Source organism: Mesitornis unicolor, unplaced genomic scaffold (genome assembly GCF_000695765.1).
Source record: "Mesitornis unicolor isolate BGI_N332 unplaced genomic scaffold, ASM69576v1 scaffold6871, whole genome shotgun sequence".
NCBI classification, from domain to species: Eukaryota; Metazoa; Chordata; class Aves; order Mesitornithiformes; family Mesitornithidae; genus Mesitornis; species Mesitornis unicolor.
In genome coordinates, this window is record NW_010164371.1 from 38,257 (window position 1) to 52,848 (window position 14,592).

Here is a 14,592-nt window from a genome sequence, read left to right on the forward strand (position 1 = left end):
TAGAAGGAAGGGACACTGCAGCACACTGCCAGCCAGAGCAGCAGGGAGCTTAAATGCTGAGTGCATTAGGATCCGAGAGAGCAGCCTGGCCCTTGTCCAGACTGGGGGGACGTGACCAGATCCATGACTGTGAGCCAGCATGTTAACTGGTGCAGACAGGGGCTGGCTGTGCTGATAGTATCAGCACTGATGGAGGCACTCTGCACAAGTTTCCTCACATGGAAGTTCTTCGCCATCTGTTAAATTTTATTTTTAATATCAGAGCCTTCTAAGTAGTAAATACGTTAACAACAGTTAATAAGAAAAAGCCTTAACACAAACAGTATTTTCTATTAACTCTGGGTCAGAGAGACGAAAAAAGGCGGGGGGGGGGAATCCACTAACTTCACTTGACAAGTTAATCTGTTGCTGCCCTCTCTATTTTCCCCTCCTCTCTAACTCACATATGAATGTGTCAGCCTTACAGATTTGATTCCAAGTATGAATGTTTCAAACACCACCAGACCTTTTATTTTCAATTGCCCAATATTACAGTGAACCTCGGAGGCACCAAAACATGGTTTGGTCATCCCTGATAACATTCTCAAGCTTGTCAACTTGTTGGTATCATCTTGTAGTCTCTAGCCAAAGATGAACGGAATCCCTTTAGCATGAAGGCATATGCATTGCACATAAAATTAAACTCATGTGTGTCACCAAGTCCTTTTTCATTGCCCCGGTTTCTCCCTTTCCCCACATTCTTGTTGTTCTTAAGTGCAGAAAAATGGCTCTGCTGCTTACAGCTCTTTACAAAACAAAATTAAAAAAAAATAAAAAAATAAAAGTGAGGCTATATAAACCTGGATATGTTGGATATGTTCCAGGAACGATTTACATGAAGTGCTTTCAGTCTTTTCTTATGACATTTCTTGACCTTTAAAAGAAATGTATAAACTGTATAAAAGTCTTTACCATTTATGATCCACTAAATACATTTCAGACTTTGGAAATTTTCATAGTGAATTCTCAACTGAAGACAAGTTAGAAATATCATCTTTTTTGACCTGTTAAGTAAATTTTTTTTTTCATTTAAAGCTTCCATTAGCCTCTTACTATAAAGCCACAAAACACAGCATCTGTGATGAAAAGTGCAAAAATAGCATGCTGCACATTGAAAGTGAACACAGAACAGCAAAGGAACGCATCAGGTAACACTGCCAATCAAAAGCTCAGGTAACTCCAAAAACAAATGAGTTCTTCAGATGTCTGATAGACTGAGCTCTGCACCCAGCTGCCAAATTTAGGTGCAGAGTCAAGCTGACCTTTGCTGCTCTCTCTGCTTTTAAAATATTCTTTCTATTTCTGTTCCTGCCTCACACAGTTTAATTCCCCATCCTGCAAATGCTTTTGAGTCAGACAAACTGATAGAACCCCAAGGTAGGCAAGAGTCGCACAATATCGATGGCCTTCTCTCTGTCACAATCAGCTAGCACTCAAATTGCCATAACTAAATTTCTATAATTGATAATTTCCTTTGACCTTAATCTTCCCCGATGCACCCTTTTGATATGACAGAATGTCCCTGCCAAATATGAATCCTGTCATACTCCAATTCCCAAAAGCAAGCACACACAAAACACTGAAGGAGGGTCTCTGATAATTTTACAAAAGCTAATGAAGAGGAAACACAGTCAGTCGGTCCCATGAGCAATAGTCACAGGCATACAACTCAGCTGTGCTACATCTTGTGCTGGTGAAAGACTGCAATTAAGGTTATGCCCATACCCATCTCACCAGACAGGCAGTCAAACAGTAACTTCTTCAAGATTATTTTCCCTTCTGTGCTACAGACAGTTCTTTTGTGGAGAAAGGAGATACCCCTTATGCCCTTACATAGGTATCCTACATGGTCATAGCACAGCTTAAGTTTTTCAAGTCAAGGATTAGTACCCTAAAAGGTCTCCTGGTTCAAATAATTAAAATCATGATAGCTTTGGCTTTTTTCCACTTTTGCATTTCTCCTGGAGTAGATGGGCTAGGTTAAATAAACTGCAATGTATCAGAATACAAAGTTAGTACACAAGAGTACTTTTCTTCATGTCAGATTTTTGTAAAAGTAGAGTTTTACAACTTGCCTTTTTCTGCTATTAACTTTTGATACAAAAACAGATTAAAAAATAAGAGAAAATTATTGCCTTCATAGTTGTAATATCATCAAGCCACAGAGATGCTGTTTCTTTACAGAGTAGTATAACTTTTAATCAGCTAATCTATGAAATCCTCAATGAACTTCATTCTATTCACACTGAGTGAGACGATTTTCCACATCAGATATGAAAAATGCAGTATTGGACAAGCTTGTTCCAGGAGGAATCAATTTATTCCACCGTTTTCAAGTTCTCTGGCATTCATGAGTGCAAGGAATTGCAAAGTAGTGTAACTTGCTAAAAAGAAAAAAACAAAACCAAAAACCAACCAAACTAACACAACAGAAACATAGGACAATACTTGTGCTACCTGCTACTTGTGGCAACCAAGGCCAAACACATCCTGGGGTGTATTAGCCAACCTGTAGCCATCAGATAGAGGGAGGAGATTCTTACCCTCTATTACTCTGGCCCCCTCAGTTCAAGAAGGACAGGGAATTGCTTGAAAGAGTACAGCGCAGAGCCACAAAGATGATGGAGGGAGTGGAGCATCTCCCTTATGAGGAGAGGCTGAGGGAGCTGGGACTCTTTAGCCTGGAGAAGAGGAGACTGAGGGGTGACCTCGTTCATGTTTATAAATTTGTAAAGGGCAAGTGTCAGGAGGAAGGAGCCAGTCCAGTGATAAGACAAGGGGCAATGGGTGCAAGCTGGAGCATAGGAGGTTTAACCTGAAGATAAGGAAAAACTTTTTTACTTGTAAGGGTTACGGAGCACTGGACCAGGCTGCCCAAAGAGGTTTTGGAGTCTCCTTCTCTGGAGACATTCAAAACCTGCCTGGACATGTTCCTGTGTGACCTAGTCTAGGGGATCCTGCTCTGGCAGGGGGGTTGGACTGGATGATCTTTTGAGGTCCCTTCCAACTCCTAATACGCTGTGATTCTGTGATTATACACTTAGGAGACTGCATTTAGAGTACTGTGCCCGGACTGGGGCTTCCCAGTAGAAGATGGGACGCTGACATCCTGAAGCATAGTCAGTGGAAGGCTACCAAGATGGTTAAGTGGCTGCTGCAAGACATAAGAGGAGAACAGGTAAGAGAACTGGGTTTGTTCAGCCTTAAGGAAACAACACTGAGGGGATGCTTTATTGCTGTTGACATGTCTCTGAGGTATAAAGGGAAGGTATAGAGAAGCTGCAGTCAGACTTCTCTCAGAAATGCACAGCGGTAGTATAAGAGTTGACAGATAAGCTGGAAGATGGGAAACTCTGTTTATATATACAGGAAAAGAAATTAACTGTTAGGGAGGTAAAATACTGGCATATATTGCTGAGACACGTCATCCTTAGACACATTCAAAAACTTAACAAGACCCTCAGCAGCCTGGTCCTGTTGGATCTGCTTTCAGCAAGAGTTTGGAATAGATGAACCCTAGAGGTCCCCTCTAAATTAAATTATTCCATGAAACATTAGCACTAGATCAGATCAGCTGCAGGTTTATCTAGTGGAATTGTCAAAACCTCCGTGCACAGGAAAGCTCCAGCATGCTTGGGTAACACTTGTTCTAGTGCTGCACTAGAAATTTTTCTTTATGTTCACTCTGAACCATCCAAGCTGCAGCTGGTAGCTGCTGCCCCTTGTTTTACCGTCAGCCACTACAGAGGAAAGTTTGACTCCACTGCTTTTCTAAGTCTCCTTCAAGTAGTTGTAGGCTGCGATTAAATTTGCCTCTAGTCTCTGCTTTGCCAGCCTGAACAGTTCCCTCCATGCCTCCTTGCAAGTCATGAGCCCTAGATCCTTAATTGGGTCTGCTGCCTTGCTTGAGACACTCTACTACTTCTCAACGGCCTTTTGAACCAGGCTGCGTAAAAGTGGCACAGTACTCTACATTCAGCACTCACCTTCTCTAGAGGGGACACACTGAGCATGCTCTTCTAATGCTGCTCAGTATGCTTTTCACTGTATTTGAAAGTCAGAATCAAGTGCACAGATATAATAAAAAATACAAGTCATGTAGTAAATATTGCTTTTGCTGATAAAACAGCTGTCCAATGACTTTCCATTGCTAAAATCAAGTGAATAATTGTTAAATCATTCATGCCTCTTCCCATCATTTTATTTAAAACTTCATCCTGCAACTAAAATTCTAAGTTTCTCATATTTACTGAAATGCCCATCAACTTTACAAATCAAGTTCATGAATCAACTTAGAAAAGAAAGCCTTTCCCGTATGTCTCATAAATTGAACTCATGTACTAGTTTTCACAATCAAGCAGACAGGGGTAACTAGTGGGTCAACTTGCACCAACTTCAAAAGCTTTCAGGACAGAGAATCAGGCATTTTGTTATGCTAATTGTTCTGATTTGCTGGAAATAAACATGCCCTAAAACAGCTTAAATAAAACCTCAGAGGTAGGGAACAGTTGGTGAGCCCTGAAGGTTCTGCTACAGAGACACAACAAGTAACATCTGACATTCCCTAGGGCGCTGTGCTTGATGCTTTATTTTGCTAGTATTTTTTCAAACTGCTGTTTTATATAAGACAATGTCAATGGGCCTTGAATCAATGTAACAGGGTCCTGCATTCAAAAAAAAAAAAGGCTCATATTTGTAAAGTGGAAATTCTGAATATGCACGTTATAGAATTTTGCAAGTACAGGCTTAGTTTCACAAAAACGCAAGCCAGCAAAAAAAGGAGCAAATTAAAGCAATAAACTAATTTGAGTTGTGATACACATCTGCTGCTCCTTCCATTTAAATGGTAGGACTATGGTGCTTACCTGAAAGACCCTACTTGCAGAACACAGCTAACCCCATAAAACATAAATCACAAAGAATTTGATAAAAAGTCTACATCTGCAATGAATTTTTATTTTACAACATATTCCAATGTATGCGAGTCCCCCAGTTCAAGAAAATTCTCATCTATCGTTTCTGCAGCAAGCTGTACCTTTGCAGAGAGCCTGCTTCCAGTTCTCCTGTCTTAACAAGCTGACTCTCCAAAGGCAAGGGGACTGCAAGAGTCCCTTTTGCAAGCACAGTGCATCCACAATCTCCTGACACTTTGGAAAAAATCAATATGCTCACTTTCCACAGCTTTGTGGAAAGGGATGTTCACCTGGCTGAACATCATCAAGGAACAGCAGTACAGTGAAGGATCGAGGGGTTTCTTTAAGCTCTTTAGTGACTAAAATAAAATAAAACAAAATAAAATAAATTCAGAACACCAAAAGGAGTACACTTCAACCAGAGACATTATGTTTTCCTATTATTCCAAATCACCTTTTAAATTAACATGGTTTTCACTAAATGTCGAGATTACGCTGACATGGGAAAAAGGAAGAAGATGAATTGCAATAACCTAAAGGTATAGTATAATTTGTAAAAGCTAAGTTCTGTTATAAAGTATTTGTTTTTCTGTGATTTTTGTTGTTTTGTAAGATTTTTTTTAAGATCTGTAGGAGGAAGAAAAAACAACTTAGACTTAACAGACTTCCATACTTCCCACTCTGTACTGTGAATTTGCAGTATTTTTCACATTTTTCCTGCTTTTTGGTTTAGACATTAATATTGTCATGAAACATGGCAAAACACATCATTAGGTAAGAATCCATTACTAGTCAAGCTCTTTTGGGATTACATAATTATGCAGATGTCATGGAATAGCCTATTAAACTGAATGAATGTACCATGGCCTGATACGAACTTCATGTAGTACAGCATTGGCAGCAGAGTCACAAAATCCTGAAAAAAAACCCCTGGTATCTGGAACCTCACACATTGCAATAATAAATCTAGCTATCTAAAAGCTTGTATTGTTTCCCATCCTGTAATTAAAACACAGCTTCACTCATTTGCATTCATTTTCACATTTCTGTTGGTTTAAAAAAAAAAAAAGTAAACAAAAAACTACCAAAACAAAGACCCACTTGGGTAGTGGCAGACTTTAATCTGGTGACATGACTTGCCATGACTTGCCATCTCTCCAGCTCCCATCAAAAGAAAGTCTTGTTTTGGGTCAGGCACTTCCCCACTTACTTTTCTGGGCTTCTACAGAAGCTCCAGCTGCTACCCAGAGCTTTCTAATGAGCTATTTAGAGGCCAAGGAACAAAATACTCCCCTATATTTTCACTCCTCTGCACAATATCAAGGCTCTGTAAGCAGGGACGAAAGCACTCACAGCTCCCCTGCAGTCTTGGTGTGGAGACTCTTACAAGGTCTTGACAACAGCTATCTCCAAAGACAGCAGCCTTGCTCCATAGATGCACTTCCCAGAGCAGTTCATGAAGTTTGGAGAAAGAAATATATAGGAAGGCTAGTTTCTCTGTCCCTCATCTCACCCAAAGTAAGTAGTAAAGTAGTAGTAGTAAAGTACTTTTTCTTCACCATAGTAACAATAAACCAAAAGACTGCCAACAAAACCCACTAAACTTGGAAAGATTTTGTGACTGCCAAGAATAATAGCTTATCAGCCCTGGACTCATTTTTGTTGTCAGTTCACACTGCTGCTGACAGTCAAGCATAAAGCCACCCAAGCCTTAACATGAGGTAGCTCTTGACACCAGCTGTCCAGCCACACACACATGGATAGCACTCCTAGTTAGCAAAGTTTTTAAACTGATACTGTTATTTAGTTCCTTTGGAAGTCTGTGCTCTTGTGACTGGACCAGTTTTGGTATAAGCTAATGTAAAGCCTTTTCAGATACTCCTTCACCTCACTGTGCCCTAACACACAATGTGGCATTTTTGGAAAAGGAGTAGTATTGAGGTGGTGTGCACTTCATCTTATGCTAGAGTTGTACTACCATTCATTTTTCTTTTTCTTCCTCATCTTAAATAGAGTCCATGTGGTTTCAGTTAAATGTAAGATACAGTGTGAAAAAAAAAAAAGAACTACAAGGCAAGAAATAGGAAATTAACATAAACATTCTCAGGTGGACAAAGACTTAATCAAAAAAGAAAAAAAAAGCCACTGAAAAGAGTCTGGCCCCATCCTCTTGACACTCACCCTTAAGATATTTACATTCATTGATATAATCCCCTCTCAGTCTTCTCCGGGCTAAACAGACTCAGGTCTCTCAGCCTCTTCTCATAAGAGAGATGCTCCAGTCCCCTGATCATCTTCATAGCCCTCCATTGGGCACTCTCCAGTTGTTCCTTGTTCTTCTTGAACTGGGGAGCCCAGAATTGGACACAGAACTCCAGATGTGGCCTCACCAGGACGGAGTAGAGAGGGAGGAGAACCTCCCTCAACCTTCTGACCACACTGTTCTTAATGCACCCTAGGATACCATTGGCCTTCTTGGTCACAAGGGCACATTGCTGGCTCGTAACCCTAAATTATAACACGTTGTTGGTACTGGGAAATTGGTATATTACAAGAAGCAATGTGTCATCTGTGTGTCCCAAGGATTGATGTATAAAAATATCCAAAAGGAAGTGAATAGTGCAAAGGTCATGGATTTGCTAGTGATAACAAGGATATCCACAATACATGGGGAATTGATCTACTGAAAAAAAAAGGAGAAAAACGACCTCAGTTACAACTGAAATGCAAAATGACTGCATTTCACAAATAAGATACAGCTGAAATAAAGGGAAATGTGATTCAGACAAGAATCCATCTAGGAAAGACAGGGACATACTAATGTCATAGTTCAAGGCACCTGGGTAACATTACTTCTAAAATGCCAGTACCTGGAATAGATTTTATATAACTCCAGCTACGTATTCAGCTTTGGACAAGAAGGCAAAACACTATATACTTCTGAAAGATAATACATGCTCAAAACATATTAGCAACATGACTATTTCTACAGAAAAATAGTTTTTAGGCTCAAATATTAGCATGTAATTGCAAACATTTATTTTAAATGTCAGTCTCCTCTGAAACCTCCCTTTCAATTTACAAGACTGAGTGCACAAAACTGACCAGGGATCACTGGGTGCACCCCTTAGTTAAACATTTTGAGAATTAAATTAGCTTTTCCATGAAGGAGAACTAGTCAGAATGTAGGAAACTTTGTCAGGTGTATTTGAAATACATTACTTCAATTTCTTAGAAGTTATTTTGTACAACATCTAATAGGAATTTAAATTCTTGCAGGGATGGCACCCTTCCTAACAGAGATGAGTAATTTGCCCCATTCAACTACCTCTTTGAATCCGTTTGCTTACCACTGGATCAAGTTTCAGTCAAGACTTAGTAATGGACAGAATTCACAGCTCATTTTTGTACATTTGTATAAATCATGGTAGCCATTTTATGCTCTTCTGTAAAATGTAGATTAAAGGTCTGCACTGAGTTTCAAACTTTGCCTATTAACTCCCAATGATAATTTCTTCCAAATGGGCATTTCATTTATTTTTAAACAGCAGATCAATTGTTAGGAAGTTTTGCTTTGACTGTCTGGATGGAAATGGCTTCTGCCTAGACATGCCCAAGAGACATTAGCCTTTCAGAGCTGGAATAATTCTTTGGAAGAAGTGGGACTAGGTATCAAGTTTGTGAACTGGGAGGTAGAAGATCTGAATCCAAGTGGAACGGAGTGGAGAAAAAATAGATATAATAGGGCATAGCTTCTACAGATAAGGTCCAGCTCTACCAAAATAATATGACCTTGAACGCTGGTTGTGTGCTGCTAGAAGCATGCAAGTGTCCTGACAGCTTTTTAACTTAATGAGAAAAGAGAGAGTAGTAGAATATTTGGTACTAAAATAGACAGCTGCATGTGTGATTTGCTCGTTTCTGTATATCTACCTTTCCAATGACAACTAGTAAATATTCTACTACAGTAAAATATGTTTATTCTTCTAACTTTTCCTAGCTTTAGAGTAGTTTCTGAACGGTTGACAGGTCTCTCCATTATAGGGCCTGGCGATTTGCAGTAGGTCTCTCTTACGATACACACCAGTCCAAACTAGGCTCCAGAACTGGAAAGGCATTCCACTACACTGTACAAGCTCAGCTAAGAGCTAGCAACACAGTATCTCTGTCTGGGAAAAGAAATTTCCCAGTGAAAAATTTAAACCAGTGTATCCTTCACATGAAAGGAAAAGGCAAGGTACATGCTTAAATCCCAAGAGGCTCCCATGAGGCTGCAACAGTTGGCAATATTACTGCTCAGGAGATAACAGAAGCATGTAAGTCAGGCATTCAGAAAGCAAAATACTATTACATTGGAAATCCCTCGCTGAATTTGTATGCATTGCAGGTTTTGGTAATTAGGATTACATAGAAGAAAGTGAAAATAACAAGGCAAGGCTGTAACCCATTCAGTCTTCACCAAGAATATACAGAGTCCAGAAGGACCTGACTTAAACCCAATTATATAATATATCAAATCTAATAAGGGCACTTGACTGAAGATTTCCCACAGACAGTAGAACATCCAGACATACTCATTCCTTTTCTTTTTCTGTCCCTTCCAGTACCAGGAAAAATGAGGAAGTTTGTTCTTGTTTTCACTTTATTCTGAAGAAGTGGCTTAATTGTTTAAGTTCCAAATCACCAAAAACAGAGTGCAGAATTGCTTAAGATAAGCTGAGAAGTCAATAGTGATCTCAAAGTATTCTATCAGATAAAGCAAACATCACTAAATGACATCAATAACTAAAGAGGTTATTGATCTTAGATACTCCTCTTATATTTGTAGTACATGAAACTGTATCTTAGTGTTTTCCTTCTTTATAGTTTCTGCCTTAGATGGTAATTCAGAAAAGTGCAAATTGGAAACAGTGTATGTGATAAACCTGGCATAACCCCACCCACTGGTTGATTCAGGAATATCAACTGTGGTAACACTAAATCCTAGAGTAATTCTTTATGTTCCGATCTACGGATTAACCAAAAAGCCCACTATCAGCAAAAACTGCTCAACCCTTAAGAGATCATAAGAGAAATGTTAAACTAGTGTATTTCTCACTATAACCTTTAAAGAGTTCCCAACAGAAGTGACTGAAGACTTGACAAGATTTTATACATCCCAGATTTCACCCAAATAAACAGACATTTAAGGCACAAATATTCTAAAGTAATAGCTCGTAATAGAACTATTTAAACACAGTCTGCAAGTGCTGAATACAAGACTCACAATCAAGAACGCTACTGTCTCTGAAATACTTGATAAATCATCAAGTTATAGAGTGCTTTATTAAAATAGTTATAGAAATTTATATGCACCAAGAAAAATAAAGTCATGCGTTAAAACTCATTAAACTGCAAGGTTCTGTTACTAGAACACCATATGCAAACCAGTAACCAGCAGCAACAGTGCACTATATCAATAACTAAATGTTTGGTAATTGGAAGTTTGTAAAAAATTGGGAAACTTCTGCTTTGATCAACTTTTGCACCTGGGAAGGACTTTTCGCACCATCAACACAGAGGCTTGCAAATCAATCTTTCAAATTCTTCAGCAAATTAAAGCATGCAGGTATAAACAGGAGTGAATTAATTGCATATTAGAATTTATGGGGGAGCTCCTAGTCAGTTAAGCCTTTCAGGTATAAATTTGAGCTCAGATTCAATGTTGACAGTACCCAATCAAGCCAAGTAATTTCAGATCAGTTTGGCAGGGATCTCAGAAGTTACTAAACTGTGACTTTGGCATACTTAAAAAAAAAGAAGTCTTGGCTAGTTTTGGAGAAGACTCAGAAGCTAACTGATCCAGTTCAGGTGTGGAAGTACGAAACATAGTCTCCCAGATGTCTTGGTCCTAAAACTGAAGTCTATTAGACGTTCAAAGCCTTTTTGTCATTCACTTAGAAACCCGTTTCCAGCAGGGAAAATCCAACTCTTACTTTCCCTAAAGTTAAACCTCAATTCTGACAGTTAGACAAAGCATAATTAGCAGAACACACATTTTTACTTGACTCCCTCCAGTTGCAACAGTACATATGTTAACACACACACATTCTGTCCAATTGTCAGGCAGAAGGGTGTATCACTAAGGCAATGTAGGCAAGTTCAAATGGCCTCTTTAACAGCAGAAAGCTTGCTCAGTTTACATTACCTTTTTAACAGCCTATCTTATGATTTTGAGTACAAGATAGTGTCAGAAAAAAGAAAAGGCTTTAAAAGTAATCATTTATAGAGCTCTATCAGGTATACTTCAGTACAAAAGTATACTTCAGTACACATTCTTATGATGTTATAAGAGTGACACATGTGAATAAATTGGTATTAACATGTTTTGGTGCATTTAAAAAACTACAGTATCTAAAAGCTTTAAGGCATAATTTCTTTTGACTTTTCCCATAGTCAATTTGAAGACCAGAGCACAGATAATTAGATACAGTAGTGACAGACCAAATTGAGATGTCTTATGTATATGAACCTGTGTGGATAGACATTTTCAATTGTTCCTAAATTGTTCCTCACTTGTTACTTACACTAAACATTCCTTCTGCAAAGTAACTCTCCTAGCATACATGAAAAAGAATTAAGTTGAATATTATTAAATTAAATATCTACCTGAGAGCTTCATGAGGAGCTCAGATGCCGCCTTGACTGACATGTCCTGCCTCATCACATTTGCCTGCGCTTCCTGTGGCTTGAGTTTCTCCTCAGGGACATTTGAAGCTGAGGCTTCCGATTCCTGGCTGAACACATAGCTGGACTGAGACAAGGCTGAACTTGCAGCTTCTTCATCTTTAGGCTCCTCTTTCACTTTAAATTTAGGAGTCAAGGGCTCTTTTTGATTTGCAGCTGTCAAGAGAAGAAAAGAAATGAAACTTAATGAGGTATGTAATATATAATCATAGAGGAGATAGTAACAGAAAGAAACCATAACCTGAGAAATGCCAGAGCAGCTACTGGAAGCAAGCATGTCAAATAGTGTTCAAAGAGGCTTTAAGAGGTAAACAAACACCTGCAGCTTTTGTACAAAGGGACAACTTTGAAACAAAAACTGCATGTACCAGTGCTCAAGAAAACATCTTTATCCTCTTACTGTTTTGCCCCTACTCCTCCTAAAAGCATTCCCCTGGTCATTGATTTGTAGGTCTTCTATAGGCTTGATGGAAGTTTAAAATATCATTTCACATAAAAGCAAATTTGGCAAAGCGCATGAATACTACCTATTGAGGTCTTAAGAGCATGGAAAAGAGGCAAGAGATGAAGAGTAAAAAGATCGGAAACCTAACAAGGGAGCAAAAGGGAAAAGATCTGCAAATTCTTAGGTTCTAGAAGTTGGTATTGGTTAAGAAAGAGAATAGAGTGTTTTTCAGAAGACAGCCCTGCACTGGAAGATGCCATTAGAGCACTGTTCCAGGCTCCACCTCCCTAAAAAAAGAAAGCAAGCAATTTTTAAATAACCCTTTCAAATACTCCATGTAAGCAGTTGTACAGTCTCAGAGAAGAGTACAGAGGCCTTCGGGCTACTTAAAATCTACACACTGAACAATGTTGCTCTTGAATGGTCTTTCTGACAGCTCTTGACAGTGGTAGATCCTTTGCACTGTGTTTGGTTGAAGGAATAAAACCAAGAACACCTCTGAAGCAATATGTCCAAACCCAGGTAATATAAATTCACAGGCAGACAGCACAACAATTAGAAGGCTAAAGAAGCTGCACTATTTTTCAGCAGCTTTTCTTACTATTCTTTATTTTTTACCATGAAGACATACTTCCTTCCCTGTCTCTCTCCGTTAGTGACTTGTTCTTGTTCAAAATGTCACTTTAAATTCCCAGTAACACACGGGAGATGACTTGTTCAGTACCCCAAACTGTTTACATCTTTCTCATATCTCTAAACCTCTGTCTCCACAAATATGAAGGATAGAGCATTGTCTCCATTTTTTTACCTAAGCTCTCTCACCATTTAAGTTACTACCTTTCTTTTCTCTCCAACATATTTCCCTCCTTCCATATGACAGTCCCCTGCCTACCCTCATGACTCTCGCAGATGAGCTCTGTCAAATCTCACTCGGACCATATAAGGAGGATGTACCCCACCACCTCTTTCACAGGCTGCAGCAGGGCATTAGAAGCCAACACGCATTGCCTGCTGCAGAGAACCATTTGTTTTACAAACCCATTACATGAACAGGAAAAGCTGAGTAATTGGCCTATCACAGGAATGGTAACATCCAGCTGAAGGGGCAAGGTACTAACAGGTCAAATCAACCCAAGAAAATCCAGCAACATTCACCTGCTTAAGCCCTTGGTCTACTTCCTCCTCTACTGCTTCTTACCTGCTCTCTGGGTCTTCACTTTCCTGACTTATTTCCTCAGATAGTCTCCTTCTCAGCAGTACCTCCAAAATCTGACTCCTAGAGCACCTAATTCCTGTATCCCACTGTGAAGTGCTCACCATCTCCTAGAGACCTCAACCCTAAAATATGCGGTGTAATTGCAATCTCTATCGAAAATAGGTATTTTCATTTGTTCCTCTGAGCGTTGTTAACCTTCACACAGTCCACTGTTTTGTAGTCTTTGTGGCTTTGGGTTTTTGTTTTTTAAAGCTACTACATTGTCCTGTAACACAACACTTGCATCTTTTCAGTTTATATTCTAGGGCTGTTTGATTTGGCTTTGCATGGTCTGCATTTTTCTCTTTTCTTTTTGGTTGGTAAGCCATTACCAAAGAACAAGACTAGAAGAAGTGATATAAACTGTGTACACATAAGCAGCATGTACATACACACTGATGCTATTCACTAGTTCAGAAATTAAATTAGCTTGTATGTGTTATTTTTAATATGACCTATAAGCACTTTTACCATATTAGGAATTGCTTTTTCCTTCCTTTTTTTTTTTTAATTAAAAAAAGAGCAAAAGCAGAAATATGAAACATTACAGAATCACAGAATATTAGGAGTTGGAAGGGGCCTCCAAAGATCATCCAGTCCAACCCCCCCTGCCAGAGCAGGATCACCTAGACTAGATGATTAAGCACACTTTAATTCATAAAAATACAGGTTAAGGCATTCAAACCAATCTTAACGTTATCACAGTAGTTATTAAAAAAAAAAAATTCTTTATCCAGGCCTACATCTTTCTAACTCAGTCTATTCTGGGGTTTGACCTGGGGTGATGAATGGTCACAAAAAAAAAAGACCCAAACCTTCTATGCTACATTCCTTCTCTTTTAAATTGTGCCACTCTAGCTGCTATTGATATGAAAACCACCTCCACCAGCAGCTGAGGGGAACTTGTAAAGAGCATTCTGCCTGAACTTTCAGAGAACCTGGAGAAAAAAAATATCTTTTGAATTTATTCATTTCAAGAAGATATTCACTCAAATTGTCCCAGAAAATAAAGGAAACATGAGTCTAAGTGAAGAGGTAAAGATGATCCACTGAGAACAATCATTAACTTGTGAAGACAGCTATGTTTCTGCCCATGAACCAGGACAGAAAATGAACCAGTTAGAGGAAGCACTGTAGACCACATCAGCATACACTTTTACCACTTAAAATACAGAGGTGATACTAAACTCACACACAGAGAAATATGTAAATTT

The 14,592-nt window shown here is 39.0% G+C and overlaps 1 protein-coding gene across 1 annotated transcript in view; it reads right to left on the reverse strand.

The window, feature by feature from the left end:
• LOC104548302 (zinc finger protein 827-like) overlaps nt 1-14,592 on the reverse strand; it is a 78,741-nt gene that overhangs the window by 37,007 nt on the left and 27,142 nt on the right. The window contains 1 exon segment of the mRNA XM_010194290.1: nt 11,601-11,834. Coding sequence (XP_010192592.1) covers nt 11,601-11,834 — 234 coding nt within the window.